At 37.2% G+C, this 25,958-nt stretch overlaps 1 protein-coding gene and 1 non-coding gene across 3 annotated transcripts in view; one reads left to right on the forward strand and one right to left on the reverse strand.

The window, feature by feature from the left end:
• The window catches only part of LOC106666491 (scavenger receptor class B member 1-like), a 54,672-nt gene that overhangs the window by 17,336 nt on the left and 11,378 nt on the right, over nt 1-25,958 (forward strand). For both annotated transcript variants that reach the window (XM_014393728.2, XM_014393727.2), the window contains exons 3-5: nt 24,720-24,811; nt 24,877-25,040; nt 25,118-25,262. In XM_014393728.2, coding sequence (XP_014249214.1) covers nt 24,720-24,811; nt 24,877-25,040; nt 25,118-25,262 — 401 coding nt within the window. The remainder of the gene's footprint in view (nt 1-24,719; nt 24,812-24,876; nt 25,041-25,117; nt 25,263-25,958) is intronic.
• Nucleotides 11,713-11,785, reverse strand: Trnan-auu. Its single transcript has one exon. It is a non-coding gene; the product is annotated as a tRNA-Asn (tRNA).

Below are 25,958 nucleotides of genomic sequence, written 5' to 3' on the forward strand. Positions count from 1 at the left end.
GTAAACCCCACTTTTTTACAACTTGTCAACCTCGTTTTTAGGTATTTAAAAGAAGTTTCCAAGTAAACACGTGTCTCTCTAAGAGTTTCTCTAAAACCTTCTCTTTTAAGAATTTTACCTACTTTTTCTATAAGTTTCCCAATGTAGGCAAGCAACAAAAACCTAATCATTTTTGGTGGGGTGGCTGAGACCGATTGTTGCTTCTTTTAGAGATAATTTTTTTTTTTTTATTTAATATCGCAATCATTGCAATTAAGTTGGTAAACCCCACTTTTTTACAACTTGTCAACCTCGTTTTTAGGTATTTAAAAGAAGTTTCCAAGTAAACACGTGTCTCTCTAAGAGTTTCTCTAAAACCTTCTCTTTTAAGAATTTTACCTACTTTTTCTATAAGTTTCCCAATGTAGGCAAGCAACAAAAACCTAATCATTTTTGGTGGGGTGGCAGAGACCGATTGTTGCTTCTTTTATAGATAATTTTTTTCCATATTTTTACTCAATAAATGTTTCTTAATATCCATTGTTTTAAGCCAAGGTTTATATTGTTTGTAATCTTTTTTTTTAAATTAGCAGGTGTTAATGGGATTTTCAAATGAATCCACCAGATTTTTGGGACCATGGGTGGGAAGAATTCGCTGTTATCAAAGTGTCTGAAGTTGTGTCTATATGTCTCTTTCAATTGATTTAAGGTTATTTATTATGGGCAGTTTTAAGTCTAAACAGTTTAAACTACTGTCTTTATTTCCAATGTAACCTTACACATAAAATACATCTACACAGCGTTTCCCAAAAAGGACAAATTTAATTAATTTGTTATTTGATTTGAATATAATTTTTTCAAAGGTATCCATGAATATGTCGGCACAAAGTGGGGATAATGGAGACCCCCATTGGTACCCCCTTCATTTAATAAAATTTACGATGAAATTTGCAATAATTAGATAGTAGGCGTAAATTTATGAGGTCTATTATATCTTTGTTTATAAATTCGTTAATAGAGTTCTCCATAAGTTTTTCTTTTATTAGTTTAGTAAATTCTTTAACAAAGATATTTGTAAATAAATTAGTAACATAAGTTAGTAGTAATTAATTTCTCCTATTCCAAAAGCCCAAATACTTAAGAATGTTTTTTTGAGCTTGCTAAACTTATTTGATCGTGTTAAAATAAAGAAAGTTCCCGTTCTGATCGGATCTTATTTACCGACTTTGAACTTGATTAAGTCGTCGAGTTTGTCAAGATGGTGAAGTTAGTAAGGGGTCATTTCATGAGTGAACAGACAGGGCATGCGTCCTCTCGTTTTATTTTATTTTCAGCTTTATAGTAATTTGTATACAACGCGATCAAGTCATAAACTAGTATGCGCAAAGCAGCCGGGTACTTCAAGGTGTCTTGAGTTGAGTAACACGCATGTCATTAGCCTACCCGCGCCTCATCGTCTATTCCCACACCTCAATCATACAAACTAATTAGCTTTTTAAAAATTTCCGGCATTGAACTCATTCTCTACCTAAAACCTCTGGAATTCGGCTTAGCCCCTTTCTCCATTCTTTGATTGTAGAAACCAACTTTTCTTATCGGCTCTTGCGAAACAGATATAAACACATTTCCAGTAAAATATTTTCTGAGCAACTGGTAATGCGTAAAGCTGAAAAACAGACAAATCGAGTAAAGCCCAAATGTAGATCATGCATTTAAAAATTGACAAGGTCAGCAAAAACCTGTTTGACAAAGATCATGATTTATCCGCAATACCCTTAAGGAACCACGATAAAAACATGTCACTCGCGTTAAACCTGGAAATTAGTTGGATTCATACATATTTTCTTTTTAAAATAATTGATTTGTAACTTGTACATATCAAATTACATATTACAAAGATGTGCGAATAAAAGTTTTCCTCACAGTCTAAAGGTGCCAGTACTACGGTCAAAGTTGGCACTCAATATGAGGTATTAAGGGATAAGGTCTATTCACCATGACCTTATGGTCCTAACATCTGATTGTCTGACCCATGATCACATAATGTTATTTGGCATATTAGTTACATAGTTTTGCCACAAATAGAACAACAAAAGAACTACTACACAAATCCACAGGACAGCATGGCATAAAAGGATTGTAACGATTGAGAAATTGAGAAGTCATCGGGCAAACGAAAGAAAACACAGAACATACAAAATTGTTAAATTCGATAGTCAAAATACTAGGCATATTACTGCTAGATATACTAGACATAAAACTCTCTCTGCCTTGTCAAAGAAAAAATATTTTTTTAGAATCATTCAATTGAAAAGAGGGCAAAATAGAAAGATAAAACAAAAGAAAACATCCTGGAGCTTTTCTATGGTACATATATGGCAGATGGGAAATGGTAAGAGTATGGGCATAAAGAGACAACTATGAGCACTACATGGGCATTGGCCCCATCCTAATCATCTATAAAGTCGAATAGCTAACCACCTAATGAGTACTACACAACTCTTGGCATCACCACAACCATCGTCAAAGCCGAATTGCTAGCCACTCAATGAGTACTACATACCTTTTTGGCAGCACCACAACCATCATCAAAGCCGAATTGCTACCCCTAATAATATCAATCCCCCTCACATTGAGTTTAAGGTCAGAGCACTAATCAGCTGCTACAGGATAATTCGCGAGGGCAGCTGGAATCATAAGTGCAATAACATAGGTCACTCGAAAATCTCACAACTATTGAATAAAGTTAACGGTCAATTATTAAGCGTTAGTGATAAAAAGATTAAAACCCCTTCGGGGAAAAAGCACTTTCAGGTAATCACCCCCTTGTGATTATAATTATAGTCTGGATGATGACCATTGCAACATAGACTGCTACACAGATGGATCACTTATCAAAGAAAGAGGGGGTGGTGCAGGAATTTACATACCAAAATTAGGAATCAGCATCTCCTCCCCTCTTGGCAATAACACCTCCGTTTTTCAGGCGGAAATCTGGGCCATCAGTGTGTGTTGTAGAACACTTATGGAAAATAAAATTAAAGGAAAAGATATTAAAATCTTTTCTGACAGTCAGGCTAGTCTTAGGGCATTACAAAAAGATTTGTCAACCTCGCGACTGGTGGAGGAAACTATAGATCTTATCAATATGATCTCTTTCAGGTTTGAGAATAAGGTGACCCTTATTTGGATACCAGGATATAAAGGACACCATGGCAATGACAAGGCGGATGGCCTAGCCAAAGAAGGTTCTAATACTGCATTTGTCGGCCCACAATCGGTATTACCTCACTCTATGAGCATAGCAAAAGAGAGTGTTAATAACTGGGGCATGAAACAATTCCTTAGGGAGTGGAACTTATCCCCCGGACACAGGCCATCACAAGAGTTTGTTAAGGCGATCAAACCAGCAGAAACAAAATGGCTTTTCTCTATCTCAAGGAAGGGAATTAGGAGGCTGATAGGTATTCTGACGGGCCACTGCCCACTGAGAAGACACCTCTTCGTAAAGGGCATCCTGCCAGATACCTTTTGCCGCTTCTGCGAAATAAAAGAAGGAACGGCAAGGCACTACCTCGCAGAATGTGATAGGTATGCTAGGTCTAGATTTGAAATCTTTGAAGGAGAGGACATCACCAAATCACTCCCCGATATAAAATGGTCCAAAATCTTGGGGTTTAGTCCAAGAGGTTTATGCAGGACACGTGAGCCGACCAAATCCCGGACCTTTTAGGGATGGTGTACGAATCTACCCAGGCATTTAACCCCTTGGTCGCCCACCCTGCATAATATATATATATATATTACATACCCCTTGGCCATTACATACCATCGTCAAAGCCGAATTGCTAGCCACCCAATGAGTACTACATACCTCTTGGTTCCACCACAACCTTCGTCAAAGTCGAATTGCTACCCACCCAATGAATTCTATATACCTCTTGATTTCACCACAATCATGTGCACATGAAGTAAATAACAAAGTTTTCAAGGATGAAATAATAGTACTATCTGTCAGGCAGACAGCTCTAAAGGCTCTCCAAGAGACAAATTCAAAACATCTGTATCTACCAAAATATTCTTAAAATAGGGGAGTCTACCAATATCTTCATGTTTGATGGGTTCATGACTTTGTTCATCATTGTCGGGCAACGAGACAGCAAACATACAACCTAAAATCTTTCTTTGGAAACGCATAACCCCAATTCAATTGTATGGCTTAAACCATTGCTACATAAAACATGGCTGGAATATTGGGTAATTAAAAGACACAACAAATACTGGGAGAGAAAATTAGGCCATAACAAACGTCAAAACAAGCTTTTGAACGAAAATGGAGAAAGAAGAAATCCTTTTCAACTGAAAAGAACTAACAGGTACGGGATGTACCCCAAAAAGATACAACTTAAGCAAAATAGGAGTATTAAAAGATGACCAATGTAGATATGTCTAGAAGAGTCAGGCACAACCAAGCATTTGTTACGCCCTAAAATAGATGGGAAAAAGCAATGGTATATACGAAAGGCATTCCTGTGCAATATAGACTTATATGCTTCTAAGAATTCTGTACTTCATGAAGAAAATATCTTACAGGATATCTATTAGCACAGATCGGACACTATGGAAATCAGCGAAGTGTTAGGATGAATAAAGTGCTTTGAGTGGAATTGTTGGAAGCAGGAACGAATCAGTTTCTTGACACAAGAAAAAGTGAAGTTGTGGACATTGAGGTTAGTGACATAGTAAGTTGCTTTGCAAATTTGTTCAAGGACTTTTGGATGGACGGAGTGGAGCCGCTGGATATTGAACAGTCAGTTCCACTTCGAATATCTAAAATGGCCTTGGTGTAGCCTATTACGAGTTAGTTGATTTTTGATGGTCAAAACAAATTTCGGTCCAAAAATCTTCGTAGATGTTGATGACTTATGGCAAGAATTGTGGGCGGAATCAACTGCTCAGTTATAGTCCTATCTTGAGTTTTTTGTTGATGTACAGTAGAGAGCAAGACTGTTTACTGAAAGTCTTTGTGCATTTTTCCTCATTCAGCCTTGGACTCAACTCACGTTTTCTTGGATGTTGGAGGTTGTTTCGATAAGATTTGCAACGTCAAAATCGTGGTGTTATCTTCGAAATGTTGAGACCTACAGGAAAGTCAGCAGTGTAAATAATATACTGGGAACGTGAATGCCCTTTTCTGGGAATCCGGTCTCTATTAGTTTAATATCTGCCTCAGTCTGAAGCAGATTTCAATAATTAAATGGTACTCCTTCGTAAAAAATAAATATAAATAAAAAACGAGTATTTTGAACTGATCTATTTACTGGGTCTGACAGCATTCGTCATTAAGTAAGAATAGACCAAATAAAGATATGATCTTTAAAAGATTTTCGGATAGAAGCATTACCATATATACCTTAACAGATAAATTGTTTACTTTTGAGGACCTATAGTGATTACCATATGCAGAAGATTATTTGTCAGTAAGTTCTCATCAACTTACTTTGCTTTTGTCAAAAAAATTCTAAAAACAAAGCCCAATTTGGGCAGCGTTATTTCATTGTAGTAATCGATTCATTATTTGGTTCTTATTTTGTCAAAACTTGTTTTAAACAACCTTGGCTACCTCTTCTAAGACTGTTTTTATTGTCAATTGTTATTTTTAATTGCTTCAAGTGATGGGATAAGGATATCTACACCGTACACGTCGGGGTCATCTCGATGTGGAGGGACCGTGAATTTCTTCAAACAAATCTATTCACATCTGCCTATTTGGGATGTCGTTATCACTTACACGACACATGACATCGCCATTGTTTGGAAACGGATAAATGGAATGACCTGGTACTAATTTTTTAAAGCATATAAAAAAAAGGATACGTTGAAATAATAACTTTTTCAAATTATAAAAATGGCTTTTTACCTACATCCTCTAAGCCCTGACCCTAAAAAGAGTTCTCTCAGGCAAGGTCTGGAAAGTTAGAAGAAAGATATCATTCATTAACATCTTCATAGCTGCTTAGGTCTTTTCACATAAAAATTAATAAGAAAGACTTATCTTTATCAATATATGGACGTCATCCTACAAGCCTTTTTTAACCACTTAAATAAATAATACTCAGCTTTATTTAGCCAAAATAGTCGATTTGAACAGTTTTCTAAGGAAATATAAGAAAAATTGGTTTTATATACGTTTGGTCGTTTTCGATCAATCTGGTCCCCCTAGGTTCGCTGGTTTTGTATGTCATCCGCATCTCATCGTTGTACCACCTTCAGGCTAACTAACCATTGATACGCGATAAATATTTTACATTCAACAGATCTTATTATAATTGAGATATTATAGATGGTTAAAAGTTCATGGTACGAGGCATAAAATGGTTTAATTGCAACCTCCACATGGCTCTCAATTCAACCACAACCGTTTTTCAAAACGAACTGTTAGCCATTCAAACATATGCACATAAAATAACAAACAATTTGCAATAAATGTGCAACAATAATAACTACATCAGCGACTGAGGAAACTTTAAAGGCTTTCTACGCCTACGAGATTAACTCAAAAGTGTAAAACTTCTAAAATATTAAAATTTTAATCTAGAAATAATAAGTCTGGGTTCTAAGTCGTGAGAGTATTTCGGAGTCAGATGGCCAGCAGACATCCTAGGTAAACAGCGAATCTTAGAAAGCACACAGCAAAAAAAGATAAGAAGCTTGAATTACTAAGGAATACACAAGTACTTAGAAATCATGGTAAAAATGAAGCAAGCAAAGAATCCAAGCAATGTACCGCCTAAAAACGTGACTACTAACAGGTACATAACAGATCTAGAGGAGAACTAAACATATCTTATATAACAGCCCTGCAATAGCTAGGAAAAGGCTATGCTTGATCACTAGACCTTGATCATCAACACCGATTTCTTTGGTCGGACACAGTGATGAAAACTAAAAAAAAGACAATACTTACGATCTCTCGTGGAGTCTGCTACTTGATAAACTGGTCCGCCTAAGGTCCCTGGTTTTGGTTGGTTCAGCACTTTACTTTCAGACTGACATGAACCTTTAATTAAAAACAAGCTTTTGCCAAAAGGACATTTTAGGGTTAAAATGAGACAGCCTGATTATGACCTAACATTATTGTCGTGCTGCGAAATTTTCAATAACCTTAAGGCTTTTTATCCGATCTCCAAATTTAGTTAAGGTTTCCCTTTTTACCCCACAACCCTTCGATTTTTCTCCCCCTGGAGTAATCTATTCCTTCATAGGCTTTCGTACCAACAAAGGACTTGGTCAATACTTTTTAAAAAGATAGTTCCTACTCACAGTAAGTTGTTTTGCAACGATCCGGATTTCGAGCCTTTTAGCTCATCATCAGGTTGAAGGACTTCTACAACCACGTCTCTCGACATGAATTGCCAAAGTGAACCCGCTGATACCTCCGCCAACGCGACGTTCCAATTAGCAGCTGATTTTTTTAATGGCGCTCAATTTGAACGTGCGAAACGCGGAAATTATAACACAAATAAATATTATACTAGTAAATACTTAATATTATTAAATTACTATAAAAATAATAACAATTAAAATAATTAGTTTAATTATTTGGATGTTTGATATTATTTATGTACATATTTAAAATGGGAGGTAGATCAAAATCTGTTATATTATTAATGCATTTATCACCATGTTCAATTTTACATTTTTTAATTTCAAATTTCTCAAACCAATCTAATTCTTTCCCTTTGTTGAAACTATGTAACACTCTTGTATTTAGATTTGAATTGAAATTATGTTTTGTTTCTTTTAGATGGTCCTTAAATTCCGAAAATTTGCTCGATTTAGGCAAGTGTTCTTTTACTCTTGTTTTTATTTCTCTACCGCTTTGTCCTATATATTTATTATCACAATCATTACAATTGAGTTGGTAAACCCCGCTTTTTGCCAAGTTGTCTACTTTGTCTTTAGGTTTTGAGAGGATGTTTTTAAGTGAACCCGTACTTCTAAAAGCTATTCTAAAACCTTCTTGTTTAAAAATTTTACTAACTTTTTCCGATAATTCGCCAATGTATGGCAAACAACGGAAACCTACTGATTCATTTGTGGGGGAACGTCGCGTTGGCGGAGGTATCAGCGGGTTCACTTTGGCAATTCATGTCGAGAGACGTGGTTGTGGAAGTCCTTCAACCTGATGATGAGCTAAAAGGCTCGCAATCCGGATCGTTGCAAAACAACTTACTGAGAGGAGGAACTATCTTTTTAAAAAGGATTGAACACCACACTCACTCCATCATTTATCATTTCTAAGGACTTGGTCAATCCTTTTTTGTAAAGATAGTCCCTACTCACAGTAAGTTGTTTTCCAACGATCCGGATTTCGAGCCCTTAGCTCATCATCAGATTGAAGGATTTTTACAACCACGTCTTTCGACATGAATTGCAAAAGTAAACCCGTCGATTGAAGAATGATGATGTCCTAAAACCTTCTAGATTTACTTGTTCTGATGTTAGCTCATTTTGTAATGATCGCTTTCGCATGCCCCTGTCGTGGAATACAATTTCATTGAACGACTAATGGTTAAAGACTCTGTAATCTTTGTTTTGTACCCATTTCATTAGGGTTAAGGTAATTAAATTTGTAAGAAATTGTTTGACCTAACGTGAGGCCTGTAGGTGGTGAACCATTAGATCCTGTTACTCAGGTTCACTCTAGTCTTATAGTCAGTCGAGTTTGCCAACCGTTGATTTTCAACTAGCTGTAGCGTTAAGGACAGGAAAATTTGATTAGCTTCTGTGATCTGTGTATTGTACGAATCGTATTAGGTTTGAGAGTGTTAGAATTGTTGTGGTGTTCTGATCGGTGAATAAGTAGAAGTAGGTGAAGTAGTTTCATCTTGGTCAGTTGGTACATCCAAGATGAGATCAATTGTGAGAGCTCTTGCTGAGGCGTGCGAGTTGATGAACCCTGATCCGCCTACGTTCGCTACTTTTATATCTCAGAACCGTTTTTCAAGGAAGCACAGGTTACGCGCCAGAGACACGGGTTCCGCAATCTTTTTTGCTTGAGTGCTAAATACTCACAGACGAACCGAAACTATATCAGACTCAGCAGGCATTAAAAGCGCATTAATCTATGATAAATTTCTCACTAGTCACCTACAAATTTATAAAAATTACAATTATGTTTAAATCTCAAAAACCTTCTCACATAATACGGTGGTCCCATAGTTATTAGGGATCCGCGAGTAGTCTTCAGTGACCAATGTACAATCAGAGCCAATACAGTTTCCTCTTTTTTTAGACTTTGGTGAGTGAGTTGTGAACAGCACAATGTTTAACAATTATAGCCTCAAAAAATGCGATGTGTTTCTGAACAAGTTGCTGTCTAAAGTATAGAAAACAAATTTCATTTTGACATAATCATATATGCTTTTGTGAAATTAGAACTCTGCCCATTGATCGGCGTGACAATCTGGTCGGCCTATCAATTCCACGACTGATGATGATGATGAGGCACCGAAAGGCGTTTAGTCCTCTAAGACCTCAATACATGAAAACCTTGCAAAATATTTTCCCCTCTGGTGTAAATAAAATATTTAAAATCGATTGATTTCATTTGTTGGATTATTATGAATTTTTCACATTGGTGGATAAGAGCACCTTACAAAATCATTTAAAAAAATTATAAAGTAGTATTACTAAAAATGTTGATGAGTTAAGTAGAGTGAAAAAAGTGGAGCAAGGTTTCGTTCCAAATTTGGCATTCAGTTTCTCCAAATTCGAATTTACTTTTTTTTGCAATTTGCCTGTCGGTTCATTATACTCATCCTTTTATCTTCAGCAGTCCAGAGAAAAAATTTTATCGGCTGAATATTTATGATAAAAAAATCTTAAAAACTAATTACCCTTATAGATTATTGTGTGGTGATTAGTGACCGTTAATTGATAATTATTTAGAAATCATGAGATGCGGTGTGGTGTGATGTAGGTTTCAGAAAAACATTTTTTTTTTATCGTGCCAACGTTTCGATCTTTATTGAGATCATCTTCAGGGCTCAAAGTGTTTGTCTTCTGTGTAATAGTGCCATTCTTGCTTGTCGTGTTGAGATTATCATTTTAAGTCATTTTAGAGAAATAGAACAAAAAATCATATTCATCGTTCTCATCATGTAGGTGATGCATGAATCAGCATATTTTTCTAACAAAACTACAAAAAAATTTAAAATTCTAGTAGCCTAATTTGCGAAAAATCTTAATAAATTAAAAAATCAAATTATTAAGAGTACATTTTATTATATGCCTTAATTAGTTTTTATCTTTTTCTTATAAGCATTTTTTTAATATTAATGTGCCTTATTCCATATATGCTTAAGTTATAATTGACCATATTAATTAGTGTAATGAATTATACTTTTTATATAAGGTCTTGCTTCCCGATCGTGACACTAATTTTTCATCTCAACCAAGCCCTTAAATAAAAAGTATAAATTATTAAAATAATTGATGTGTATGCACTACAAATTTAAAATATTTTTCTACTTATATAAATAAATAGAATGATATATTTAAGTGTATTTTTTTCAAAGTTACCATTGGGAAAGGAGCCTTCATGGGTGACCGGATCTCGGAATGGTCTGGACGGAGAAAACAAATTTTAATATCCGACAAGTTTTCTACTTATTTGAAGCTCATCATCACGGCTACACGACCTTAAAGATGTCTACGAATTGACATAATTAAATTTTTAATTAAGTTATCATGTCAAATAATCACCAACGACTGTCAATTTTGGGATTAAGACGGTCTTTCAAGAAACTTGAAACCATCTACTAAAAATTTATTATTTCAGCTTGTAGACACCTTAAAAATTGGTTTATTCTGATGATGACCTTAAAATTGATCAAAAGCTTAGCAGATAGCAATTTTTTTTAACGAGGGTTTGCAACAGCAGAGGTTATATCAATCCTCGGGGTGCCGGTGTTTTTGAAAAAAAAAAAAAAAACATTTGTAAGTATGTTGGGTTCGAATGCAGGGCCGCTAGATTCGAACCCGGGACCTTTACCTTACAGTGATGAGCGCCGTGTTAACGCCAAAACCGTTGAGGCCACCAACGCCCCCAGCAGATAACAATTGATTTTTTTTTGCCCTGTCTATACAAAGAAACAGATTATTAGTGAGCAAAAAAGTGGTTGGTAATCTAACAGTTTAATAAGAAGTCTTCATGGTAATCTTATCGAGAATGGCAAAAAAATAGATTTTTCTCGTGGATTCAGGAAAGTCGATCTAACGATTATATTTATCTTTTTTTTTTAAAAAAAAGGTTAACGACATTTTAAATTTGCCGAGCGGTTTGACCAATAACGATATTTCTTTTTATGTAAGGTTTTGGTTAAGATAAAAAAGTCATTGTGACGAGCGGGAATCGAACCCACGACCTTCGGCTCAATACGCCGCTGCTCTACCACTTGAGCTTTCGTGACTTCGATCCATTCGGACACCAATTCTCCATCTGAACCTACAACTGTTCGAATTTTCTCTCTTTTTGCCATTTTCAAATGTAGTGTAATCAGGATTCGATTTTCAGCGACTTATGAAGTGTCCACGGGGAGCTGTTTAGTGAAGTGATGCTTCTTTTACTTATTAAATATTAATCCATTTATGTTTTTTGTTACCAAGTTGCTTCTTTCAATTAATTATTCTTTTTATGTAAGGTTTTGGTTGAGATAAAAAAGTCGGTGTCACGAGCGGGATTCGAACCCACGACCTTCGGCTTAATACGCCGCTGCTCTACCACTTGAGCTATCGTGACTTCGATCCTCTCGGATTCATTTTATTTAGCAGAAGGTTGTGAGTTCGAATCCCGCTCATGACACTGCCTTTTTTTATCTCAACCAAAACCTTAATTAAAATGAATAATTTATTGAAAGAAGTAACTTGGTCAATTGACCACTAAAAACATAAATGGAAAAATAACGTTAATCTTTGACCCGTCTTCTTAAATTGAAGTTAAACCCTTAATAGGTTTTTAAAATACCTACACTTGGCTATTTCTAAGACGGATCTGAGCAGAAAGTGAAAATCTAAGGTTTTGTAATATTCACAGAAGTAAAAATATACAATTTTCATTTTTATTTCTGGAATTACATAACAAATGCTAAGTTGGGTTATGAAAAGTAAACAGAGCGACTCAACGCGTGAACGTTCAAATATTTAACTACTGAAACATTTCAGTTTAACAGGAATGCTTTTATTTTAAATTATAATTATTTAGATAGATTTATACACAGGCTTAAAAAAATGCAATTGTGTATAATTGTAGCTGTATCTTTGAAATTATAAGTTACTTATTTTTCTATATCGTTTAAATTTTAGTTTTATTCCAGAAAATAAAGCTTTTTGTGTGAACTTTATAATGGACGGTATTACATTAAATCTGTATTCGAGTACCGCTATACCGGTTTCCAGAGTCATATTAATATAGCTCAAGGGTATTTGAAAGACGACTAAGTGCAATGAACCTGTTTTTCTATTATATCTGGCTGTAAAAAATTTCCATATATTATTTTTAGCTCACTTTTACTCAAAGCAAAATTAAATTTTTTATAGCATTGAACCAATTTATACTAAATAGATTATCCTGCAGACCGTGTTTGTACCCAGTTCAAGTTGTCCCGTAATTAACTCTAACGTTAATTAATTTTCTCCCCGATGCGGTCCAATTTATATCTCTTTTCCCTGACAATCCAGGAAATGTGTGGAACCGGTTAAATAAACGCGTAGGCCGCATAAATATATATTGTCTTTGTAGGAATGCCAAATTCGGTAGATCCGTCGATGGTTTCTCAATGGAATACAAATCCGGGACCTTGGCGAACTGAAGAAAGACTGGACGTGGTGAAAATTCTCAAACCGATTCTCTTTTTATTTTTATTTGTCTAATCTCCTTTGTTTACATGTTAATTCAAATAATTAACCGTGCCTGTAAAAGCCGTACTTTTCTTGCGACTTACTCTTTATTAGTATGCTAGAACATCTCAAATTTTTTTTTCCAATTCACGTCCTTAGATCAATGAATCAATTGTTATTAATTAGTTCTCATAATTTTTAAAATTGCACTTCAATTGTTTTTTAAAATTGGCACGCTTGGCTTTTGATCGTCCTTCAACTTGGTGTCACTGAAAGAAAAGGTTTCCCATGTAATAAATAGCAAATAGGTATCGTATTTTGTGGTTACGAACGAAAATCGAGTGAGATTCAGAAGTTGTTTTAGCACAAGTAGATGTAGATGTAATTTTTCAGGGTATAGTATACTGCGCCCTTCAAGAGCTATTGTATAACCCGTACTCTGCCTAAAGCACATCGGTGAGTCCTATTTCATCAAGAAACTTGATTAATAGATTCACTAATTTCGTGGTCCGCTTGACCAATTGAAAAATGGCAAAAGAAGGGAAAACTCATAAGGTGGGGTTGAGATGGGAAGTTGATGTCCGAGTAGATCGAGGTCACGATAGCTCAAGTGGTAGAGCAGCGGCGTATCTAGCCGAAGGTCGTGGGTTCGAATCCCGCTCGTGCCATTAACTTTTTTTCATGTCAGCTAAAAACCTTAATTAATTGTCTTGATTAATAGGCTTCAGTGGTTAAAGCTCTTCCAATGTCACCTTATAAATCCCAAAACATTTTCTCCTGTGGGATAGTGTAGCTCCGCAGTTTATTAGTAGGTTTGTGTCTCTTCTGCCTCTTTGCAGAATCTGCACGTGCCATCTTGAATTATTCCAATCTTCTTTAAATTTAACTTTAAATCCATTTAACTTTCATTGTCCTTTTAGGAATCCTATTAGGATTCGCAGATTATTCCTGCTTCCCTTGACACATTCTATAATTTCTTTTCTTCCAAAATTGGTTAGAAGATTCTTGGATTGTATGTGTCCAATGAGTGAATTCCGTAGTTCCTTCTGTCTCAGATACTCGTTAATAGTGTGAGTGCCAGAGAAGGGTTCAGGTCCTGTCAGCGGTGTAGCAGCTCCTTGCCCAGCACGGGTAACAATCTCTTGTACATTATAATCGAAAATGTGAATATTATGCAAAAGACAATATCCGAGAGAAAAGGGAAAAGCCAATTAAACACTAATTAAGCACAAAGGTAATTGTAATTCCTGGGTTAATTTGTAAAAATTGACCTTCCATTGTTCATTTTTACGTTAAAATATATTTTTTCCCCTGGTGTCATTGGTAACTATAGCCTCCTTTTCTTCCACTGTCAATGAGACGTAATAGCTCTGTACAGAAAATGACCCTACTTTTATTTCCATACCCAAAGTGCACTTTTAAGTTCACTAATTTCGTGGTCCGCTTGACCAATTAATATATTACAATTAATTTATCTCAACTAGAAACCTTAATTAATTGTAACTACTTTTAAGGTAGTTGACCATTTTCCAGGATTCCTTTTCACTAATTTATGTGGACGTTAGGAAGAGACATTAGATTATTTGCTGTTTCAGCGGCTTTCTGTCTGTTTTCTCATTTTTTTTAGTAAGGCAATGTATTTAGGAATACCATTGCCTTAATTCTTTCCTGTTGAGGAGAGGTTGATTTTGTTTTCCTGGTTGAGAAATCGAATTTTTTATTCTTTTATGCGCCAATTTCATGCTTCACCCATTTATTCAGGTCGACTTTGCTCTTTGTTATTGTTTGGTTGCTTTATGGCCAATTTGCTATTCTGGTCTCCAGGGTGTGAGAGTTGATGATTTATAATGCGTGTGGATCATTTATTATAAATAAGTTTGAGCGATGCTCCTTTATCAGCCTGCTAGTATTACCTTTTATCCCTCGTGTCCTGACGCCCTCATCAGTTACACGACTTTTTACAGGAGTTGGGGATATGTCAGGCATTCAGAGATATTAGGCTACCCGACAAGAGTCATATTTTCCCACCTATTAATGATATTTTTTAATATTTCATGTGGACAGTGTTCTATCGCGTGTAACTCAGCATGGAAAGTTGATAGAGAGGTCTGAAGGTTTCTTTAGATCAAAATTAGGACCTTTTACTGCCCCCACCCTATGGTCCATTTAGGATCCATGGGTATGCCATAATAAGGCCTCTCTATTTTTTTGTGGTTTTTCAAAATTTATTTTCATTTCATTTCGTTAGATTGTTGTAGCTATATTTTACTTTTATCCTTTTTAGGCTTTTAAGAGAATTTTCTCTTACGTTTTATTTCATTTAGTCCTAAAAGGCCTGTTTGTATTTTTATACGCCATCCACTAGATGTCCCACTCAAGTGATAAAGCAGCGGCGTATTTAGCCGAAGGTCGTAGGTTCGAATCCCGCTCGTGGCACTAGCTTTTTCATTTCCACCAAAACCTTAAGTAAAAAAGTCAATTAATTGAAAGAAGTAATTTGGTCAATAGACCACTAAATATAATGGGTTATTATTTATCATAATATTTTTTTAAACTTGCGAGAAAAATTATTGTACCCGCTTTTCCAGAATGTGAACTCTGCGACGTTTAAGAAGATTTTATAACAGGTCAATTACCCGACTAAATGACTTCGTCGTTAGGTCTGTTTTTTTCTGTCGTCACTTAGCAATTGTAAGCAGCTGCAATTTTAACGATGCCTATTTTCTTTTTGTATGGCTTTTGATGTGGAAATTCATGGAGGATATCAGGCAATATCCTTGTAAGGATTCATTAAATCACTCGGGGAAAAAGAACATCATTTAAAGGCAAAACGTTGAGTCAATGGAGAATATATACATACAAAATCAGACTGAAAGAGTTACAATTTTGTCAAATAGTTTTTTTTGCATTGTTAGGTGTCCTTCAGACTGGTTGGTTTCTGAGCAACACCTTACTCAATAATAAATAAATTAACTAATGTACACTCTAGAATTTTGTCATTAGGTGAAAAATGTCTAATAAAAGTTAAATTAATTTTTTTTCACCGTGCAGTACAAAATTAAGGGAAAATTTTCAAATTTTTTGCATTAAGCCTACTCTGGCATATCAGGTCGCAAATTTTTTTAAGTATTGTATTATGCTTTAATTAAGTCCAACGTTGTATCCTGACCTCAATATCGAAACAATATGGTCAAAAAATGGTCAATATTGAAATGGGGAAAATGTGTCGGATGCCAAGTGCATCGCGCTGTCTGAAGAGGGGAGAACGGCTTCCTCGTGAGCCTTGACCCGGTTCGTTCCCGGCCCGGTCAGCTGCTCGACTCCGTTCGGTGGCATCTAATCAGATCGTTACATCACACTTCCCTACCTGGTGAAGCACGCTTTCCGTTTTACCGCAACGGCGTTCGCCACAAGCAATTGCTCTTTGGAAGGAAACGCTCATTAGACCACAAATTGTGGGTAATGATAGACGACGAAAAATGACATGAAAAGAGGGAAACGCAAAATGTTTTTATGTGCTTACAGAAGACGAAACGACCCAGAAAACAGACTACAGGATGAACCAATAATCAATTACATATAATCTTGAAATATTGGGTTGAAGTCCGTGAGGTCATTTTGTCTGCCCCTTTTCCGTACTTCGCTATCCTCGGAGCAATCATTCCGATGTACTAAGCAATCATTTTTGTATTATAGTTGGCTGTACTGGTTGTTCTCCGCGTGGGTGAAAACGTGTTGAACTGAAGGACTGTGATCGCTTTAGATCAATTCAACAAATCTTACAGGATTAACCCTTTTCATCAGTTCGTCTATGCTCCATTAACAGTGATTTGATCCCGTTCATCAGGTTCATGCTCACTTGTTTTTTCAGTCATCTTCAGACATGCCAACCATTAATTTTCAACAATCTACAACTTCGNTGAGTAGTTTGAAAATTTCTGACCATTCTGGCTGTCCACCTGTGCTCATTAAGATTGTATCTTGAGATCTGCAAGTTGTTGAATCATCTGTTTAACCGTTTTCATTAGATTCAGTTCGTCAATGCTCGTTAGTTTTGGCAATAAGTTGCGTTTTGCCATTTCGCCATGATCAGACATACTATTAATTATCAACAAAGAATGATGAGATTTTTTATACTTGTGTAAGAGTTAGAAGAACAAGCAATTTGATCCTGGGCAATTGGTTGTGATGGTTGTCTCAGAGTGACAATGTCTCCACGTTGAACAGATGGAATCTGATCCCCACCCTGTCTATCAGTACGATCTGTCTTAGTAGTAGATTCTGTTCATCAGGTTCATCCTGGTCAGTCTATGTTAGCTAGTTCTATCGAAATTTGGCTGCCTTAATTGATTCAACTGTTGATTCTCAAAATTCTATTGCCAGAAGAATTCTATTGACGCTGAACTTCTTTTGACCCAAACAATCATTTAACGAATTTTTCGAAAGAAACATAAAGAACAAATGTGTGGTAATTACGACTTCAAAAATCCAAAAATATTACATACAGAACAAAACAAATATAAACGTAATTTCTTAGACATGGTTTATATCAACCGAGGTAAACACAGCATCAATTACAGAACAGATACATGCAAACTCAGTCGCAGCTACGCCAATATCATTAATCAAATTCAATACAGATAACATACCTATATCATCACATTACATTCCACACATCAAATATTTTTCACATAGTCTAATTGTCCAACAATTTAGCTTTCCTTTTCCTATTTATCCCTTTCTAGATAATCCTGAAAGGATAATCTGGCCGAACCATTACCAACACATTGTTTCCCTTCGTCGGCTCTTTTCAGCTCAAAGAAGCCGACGCCTTATAGAAAAATGTCTTTTCTATACCGACTTCCTTCCCCACCCCTTCAAAATCCAACGTATATATACATAAAACAGCAAAATCTCACTGGCACTCTCAATACGACACGAAAGAATGGCACAATTACACAGAAGACAAACACTTTGAGTGAGTAGAAATATTTTGATTAAATATAAAAAATATTTTATGCATTGTATAAATTCACTTTTCCACATCCTAAATGTATTTGTTAAATGTAAACAATGTTTGTAAATCCCAGGCTCTGAAGACGATCTCCATAAAGATCGAAACGTTGGCACGATAAAGAAAATGTTTTTCTGAAACCTACATCACACCAGACCGCATCTCTAAATAAATAAAGAACAAATATTAATCCATTTATGTTTAGTCGTCTAATTGACTAAATTACTTCTTTCAATTAATTATTCTTTTCTCTTTCATCTCAACCAAGATCTTACACAAAACGAATAATTAATTGAATAAAGAACAAAGGTAACTTTATATTTTAAAACTAATTAAATAATATTTAAAAACTTAGGCATGTTTTTATTTCTTGCAAAAAAATAAACAGTAAAATAAAATAAAATGTTGCTCGGTAGCCTTTCTCGATGTCAAAAAGGCGTTCGGCCTAGTCTATTATCTGGATTTAATCTGGAAATTCAATGGCATCTTACTCTACATACATCTCACCTTAAACCTACCTGGCCGAGAGGAAGCCCTCCGGGGTAATCTTCGGCTCGCTACAGTACTCAGTATATACATAATGCTTAAACCCCTTCCCATCTTGGAACGACTATCCGAGCATACGCTGATGACACTTGCATTCTATCCTCTAACTCCGACCCCTTCCGTCCATTACTGTTTCAATCTATTATAACCTCTACCCCTGCCTACCGAAAACGAATTAGGGCTGTATCTAGACAAACGACTCACCTGGAACACCCATGCACGACTTAAAAGGACAGAACTGAACCGACGATTCCGATTACTTAAAAGATTACTAGTCGACAGATTTAAATTCGCCTATACTTACACACTACACAACACTGAAACCAATATGCACATACAGCATAGTCTATGTTCTAACTACATCATCCATATCAACCTAAATGTTACCTTTTTAAATGAAATTGTAAAATTCAACTACAAAATATTTCAACCAAACCTCCAAACACTCTTGTCCTACGTACAACTACTTTCCTACCGATCTCTTCCAGCAATCCTCCTCGATGATTGAAAAGGCAGTGGCGACCTACTCTCAGAGCAGATTAAGAGAGATTGAGCGATCATTTCTAATTTAGAATGGTGAGTTTTTTTCGAGCAACGGCGTGTCAAAACGAAACTTGATACCCATGACCGGTCAAACGCAAAGTAAATAAGCATCTGAAATACCATGAATCGAGCGATGTCGAGGTGCTCATTAAGTGATTTCATCTGTTATTTGCCAGTTTCCGTGCGATAGTCTTGGTGATCTTTACGTCCATATTCTAGGAAAGATAAAATTTGATTTTAGATTTTTAATTAGCATTTCAATATAGCGTATTTCCTCCTCTTGCCTTAATTACATCTCCAAGACGCCTCGGTATACTTTCTACCAGTCAAGAAATGTCTTTATGCTGGAGGTTAGCCCATTCTTCACGAAGAGTCTTTTCAAGATCGTGGAGCGCATCAGGAAGTGATTGATGTGCTGTTATTCATCTTTTGAGGTTATCCCATAAATGTTTGATGGGGTTCAAGTATGGCCAGGCTAAGACCCTGATGTTACGCTGTTGAAGGTACGTTTGTACTATGCGAGCGGCATATGGACGGGCATTATCATGCACTGGAATAAGATTGTAGCTGAATTCAAAAAGGATAGGCAAAGCATGATGTTCCAAAATTTTATTAACATAGCAAGTGGCAGTCAAAACCCTCCAAGAACAACAACAAACTCGGTGCGACTCTCCATTGAAATTCCCGCCCGCACCATCACTGAGTTACGTTGAAAAGATTGACTCTGGGAAAAATTACAAGCTTTGTACCTTTCATTTCGCCTTCTCCACACTCTTCACGACTATCTGGACATCGTAGAGCAAATCTACACTCATCTGTAAAAAGTACAGCAGACCAATTGTCCGCTGTGTTTGAGCAAATGCGAACCGTGGAGCTGTGTGTTCTGGTCAATTCTGGTCCTTTTACGGGGCAAAAAGTCATCAGTCCATACTGATTTAATCTTATTCGAACAGTGCGTTTAGCAATTTAGACACCTCGAACATCCTGGAGCTGATGGCTCGCTTGAACAACAGTAATGTGCCTGTTTCGCAAAATTTTCAAAGTCAAAAACGATCATGTGATTCTGTTACCCTAGGACGTCCAGAACCGAGCCTTCTATGGTAGGACCCAGTTTTTCGAAAATGTCTAACCGCGTCACGTAGTGTTCAGTAGGGAACTCCGATGGCAATAGCCGCATACCTGATGGAACGTCCGTAAGTGCCACACCACGCGCACATCCTCAGCACTAAGTTTAAAAATTGAAGTTAAGAAAAGAAAGATGAAAACTAAACAGTTTATTGCTTCAGAAATCAAATGCGACTGGATAAACATTTTAAATTCCGTAAAAAGTAAACATTGAAAAATCCTTCATCCTTTGGATTAAGGATTAAATGCGTTTACCTCTAATTGATATTTGCCATTTAAATTTTACAACTTAAACCAATATTTATTGACAAAATCAATGAGACAAATAAAGAACAGAATTTGCTTTTATCGAGAAAATGAAAAAAATGATTGTGGAATTTTTTGCCCCAGTGTATTTACTACGATGAGTACTTTACTGGGTAGAAACATTTTCTCTATTTATAAACTTCCTGGGTCGAAACGTATTGTCATGTCGGTTCAGTGGTTGAAACGGGATACGCCCCATCACTGGATAGCTTCTCGTCTACTCTAACACAATTATACCTTCACCCTCCGTCGTATCACTTGTACGTAGATTATAACACTTGTAATAAAGGGACAATCGATACAGAAATTTATTTGTAAGATTGTCGAGAATTTGAAAAAACACAGTTCCAATAGATTTTTAACATTCCTTTTGGCTTTTTGAAATGGAAAAAAATGCTACTTAAGGACGAAACAGTGTGCACTTAATATGGCTATGACGTTAGTGAGCCAAGGGTGGTTGGCAAGGTCAGAAAAAGATTCTTTCTGAAAAAACAAAGGACAGCGGAAAAAATTCATAACATGTTGATTTTCTCGTTTTCCCTCGTGAATTACACACGTCTGTAGATAGATTTCATTCTATGCTTTCACAAAGACGAGGTAATGGACCGTTAATTGGAGAGTAGTGTGACAGCAGTTGAATGGAGCGTGTAACAGTAGTGCTATAGCGATTACGAGCCTCCATTAACTTTTTTCAAGGGCGCCCTCGACTTGAAGATTATGAATTTACTTGAATCAGTTTATTCGCTGTCTGTGAATTCCCTTAGGAAGCCGGAAGACTGGGAATGGGCACGTTTTGACCCACAACGGAAGGAGGCCGAGTCTTACATGGCTAGACATTGTGCGATTACAATCTGTTCCTGTTAATGCAAATTTAAACAAAAAATAATCTTTGGGTCAATGTAAGAAACAAAAGTGCACCGTCGGAATTGTCGTTCTCCTTGGATGTCATGGTTGGACATGATCAACTGTTAGGATTGGGCATATAAAAATTTTCCATGTTTTTCATATGACAACAGTACAATTCCTTGAAACCAAATGCAATATAATAAAACTCCACCTTGAGAGGGATTACGAGCGGATAAAATCCGGAAACTTCCAGGTGGGGACTGAAAGGAAGTCTTTTTGCTCTGGAACTGCTTCAGGTCGACCAAGAAGTTCAGGGTGAGACGGTCATGCCTTAAAATGAATAAATTACCAACCGTCTAAGTGAGAGGTTTTTGAGTTAATTAGTATTTCGTTTATTAATCAAACCTAATCAACTGCTGACGGAACCCACTACCATATTTTTCACTGTAGACGCCTTACGCAAAGTAAACCTTTTCTTCTTACTCAAATTTTATGCCTTTCCGAAATCAAACCCTCGGGTTAGAATCTTTTTACCCCCGCAAAATCATATAAATTTTTCTTCCTAAAAAAGCAATAGTTTGCACTACAACTTACAACGTAAGATTTTGCATAACCTATTCCAGCATAGAGTGGAAACATTTTTTTTTTACTGGGGCTTCCGACATCTAGGTCATTTTAAGCCCCAAACTAGTCAATATTCTATTTACACTTTCAAACACTACATTCATACAAATAAATACATTCATACACATAAATACATACATACAATACACTCATTCCATTTGGTCGGTGGAATACTTGATATTCCTCCACCGACCTGTACTCAAACTAATCTAGATTGGGGTCGATGGAGTACTTTTATAAATATTCCGCCATCGACCCCGAACACACACTCATACGCTCTCAACGTTCGAGGGGCGATGATGATGTTATATTTCACCCTCACCCCTCGCCATTCACGCTAATAAATACATGCACTCAGACAAAACGTATAGAAACATAACACATAAGACATATTATATACAATAAAAAAACCCAATTTCCCCTAAAAAGCGGAACAGGGGACCCGGAAACTCGCTGCAGTGGTCGAGTACCATTTTCAGATTGGATGGCATGCCTACCCGCTCCCCGTAGGGTGCCAAGGCATGGCATGTTTCCAGTATGTGGGACACATCGAGCTACCTTTTTCTGCATAAGGGGCCGTGTGTCAACCGTGTATGGCCTATTCTTAATCGCGTAAGGACGATTCCTTGTTTCCGGCTCAGGCTCTCGGGGCGCCATCTACGAATCGTGCTCTTGACGCGCAAAGCCTCTCGGACGACTCGGCCTACTGACCATCTTTCTTTTATCATGGTCTTTACTGCTAGCTTGGCGTCAGAGGGCCTGGTCGCTTGAGGGTGGATGTCCCGGCCTTTGCCGCCTCGTCCGCACGTTCATTACCCTCCAGCCCGACGTGTCCGAGGATCCAGACAACAACCACCGTTTTTCGCGCTTCAACTCGGCGATTTTTTCCATCAGCAGCACGACGAGAGTTTCCACAGAGAACCCGTCTCGTAGGGCCTAAACAGCGTTCAGAGAGTCGGTGCAGACGTGGAAGGCAGATCCGTCCTCGGTCAGCACCGCCTCGAGAGCGTGCCAGATCGCCTACAGTTCTGCCGTGTATACGCTGCAAAGGGGCGGCAGCGACCAGAAGGTGGCAACTCCTTTGCTATACACGGCACAGGCCACACCATCGCCAGTCTTGGACCCGTCTGTAAAGACTAGACCAAAACCGGCGTACTTGTTCCTAAGTTCAAGGAACTTAGTCTTATAGAGGTGTGGGCAAGCACGCCAGATCGTCACGGACGAGGACGGCAGGAAGGGTCCAGGGAGGTGTCGGTCGGTCGCCCAGCCGAAGCACGGTCCCCAGAGCCAGTCCAGACCTCCCTAAGGCCTCGCCTAAGCGAATCCCGATGGGTCGCGTCCCGAGCGAAGTATGTCATAGACGGCTCTGTACCGGCACTCAAGAATCGTCCTTGCTAGAGGATGCCACGGCTTGGCAAGATTCCCGACCGCGTAACTGAGGGTGAGCTGCTCTCTCCGTAGTTCGGGAGGCAATACACCCAGCTCACAGCACAGACTGGCCAAGGGACTGGTCCTGAACGCTTCGGAGATCGCTCTGAGACCTTGAGTGGAAACTATTGTTAATAACCACGATACCAAAACCATAAATATTCTCCTCTGCCTCATCTTTTATAGACCAATAAGCCCCCTTCCTATATTAACCAAAATCATTGAACGTTTTCTCTTCAAGAGACTAATTTTCATATTCGACTCTGAAACCTAATTCCTAACCAGCAATTTGGATTCAACCCCTTCATTCTACTATTCAGCATTGCTTGAAAGTAATCGGTACGGTATCTTTGGAAAATAAACAATAGTACAACAAATAAACAGTACAGCCGTCCGGGCATGGAAGCGTTCCAGCGTGGCACCCCGACTTCCTTTAGAAGCTAAAACGTTATAATAATTCTTACATTCTTATTCTTAAGTCCTTGTTGTCGATGGTTGAAAGTGAGATCGGCTGGCGTTCCACAAGGAAGTATCCTAGGTCCAATCCTCTTCACCATCTACACTGCTGACATATCTACAGCAATCCGACATCTGTACCTCATTACCGACTGGTGCATTAGGTGGCGGATCAGGTAGAACGGAGAAAAAATCCAGCAAATAGTTAGATCAAAGGTTAGACCTGCCCACCCGTGAACAAACAACTAGGAAATACAACCAACCAAGTCGCTACCTTGGGCTTTACTTACATAAACTTACATGGAATCCACATACAAGATTTAAAGCACTTAACAAGCATACATAACAAACTGACGCTTACAAAACTTCATCAGACTGATTTAGATCAAATCCTACAACATCCATCTGATCCAATCTTTTCATTTCAAAGTAAAAGATCTTTTCCGAACACGCTTCCTCAATTTCCATTCTAAACTATCCCTCCACCTTAGCCCACTGCTGGCTAAGCATATTTCCACGCCGACTAAGACCAAGGTGGCTTCCTGACCTATCTTAACCCTCCCAACTAAATAAAAGAGAGTTCCAGCACTGGCGAGTTTCTTAGCCCACTGCCTTATGGTCTGACAGATCTATCATATTTGACTATATTTAAACATAATTATCTAAACTATTTTCTCAATGTATATTTATCTTGTATATACATAGTATTAAAAAAAGGGTGTCATGTGATTGATAAGATAAAGAAAATAAATTTAGATTATAGAAGATAAACTAGAATCTCTGGATCTACTTTTCCACCAAGTTCTATGTCAATTATCTGAGACTTAACTTTACGAACCTGAATTTTGATTCGAAAAAACCTTTTAAATATACTTAAATACATACAATTAATGTGTAAAGTTTGAAAGGAGTTTTGGCAGTAAATTAAACCGAACCAATTTTTCTGTAGGTTACCTTCTTTTTCTAATTCTTGGCAGTTTTCTCACAACTCTTGGTATGGTGTCGTTAATCTGGAAACCTTTCGACCTGATATTACGTGAGGTACATTTAAAATTAAGTAAATTCTTGTTGGAAACGATTTCTTATCTTTGTCTAATGTCTCGCAGAGGTTGAGGATGATGAAAGGACTCCCGGCTTACGACTGGTGGCAGAACCCGCCGGACGAAGTCCTCCTGAGCGCTTACGTGTTCAACTACACCAACTCCGAGGAGTTCATGAACGGCTCGGCGGACAAGTTGATCGTACAAGAAATCGGCCCTTACATTTTCAGGTAAAATTGAATTGTTTATATATTTTGTTTACCTTGAAGAAATATGAATATTTGGCTCAATTTTTTTTTAATTTCAGGGAAAAACTATACCACAATGACGTTGTTAAAAATAACAACAACACACTCAGCTACACGGCGCTGAGAAAAGCGATTTTCCTTCCGGAATTGAATAAGCTCAATCCAAAGATGGATACAATTATTGTACCAAACCTAGTTCTATTGGTAAAATAATTATAGTAAAAATTAACCTAGTTTAATTAAGCAGCAATAAACCTAATTAATTTCCATAGAAAACTTAGTAGAAAAAGCGGTTTTACACCTCCTGTGAAAACTATGTTGAAAACGTCAATTATTTTTTTGTAGTTGCAGTAAAAAGTGTGTTGTAAAAAACGATAAAAATGTAATTAAGTACATTGAAAAATAACAAAACAACTTACTAATTTGTGGAATTAAAAAAATAATTTGAGTTGCTCGATGTGCTCTACAGAATGTGAAGATATCATTTCTTGGCTCCATATAGAGACGGTGTAGGAATGCCATCCGAGATGAGATTTTTAGTTGAGGCCACCAGCAAGTGCCTCTGTGAGCGGCAGCATGTAGGTTCAGATTTTTGGATGGAACAGGGTTGTTTTGTTGCATATAGTACAGATAGATATCTCGTTTTCTGTTTCCTTTTGTAATATTAATATCGAAAGTATTTATTAGCGTGAATGATGGAATATTGAGTGCCCATCGACCCTGAATTAGATTAGTTAGGGCCAAAGCCTACGTTTGTGCTCGGCATGTAGAGAAAGGTGATCGATGCGGACTACAAAATTGAAGGGTGTCATTCCTTGGCTCCGTATAGAGAGCGTGTAGGAATGCCCCCCGATATGAGATTTGCAGTTGGGATCACAGCGACTGTCTGGGTCCCCAGTT

The sequence above is a fragment of the Cimex lectularius genome, unplaced genomic scaffold (genome assembly GCF_000648675.2).
Source record: "Cimex lectularius strain Harlan isolate CLEC.00 unplaced genomic scaffold, Clec_2.1 scaffold289, whole genome shotgun sequence".
NCBI lineage: Eukaryota > Metazoa > Arthropoda > Insecta > Hemiptera > Cimicidae > Cimex > Cimex lectularius.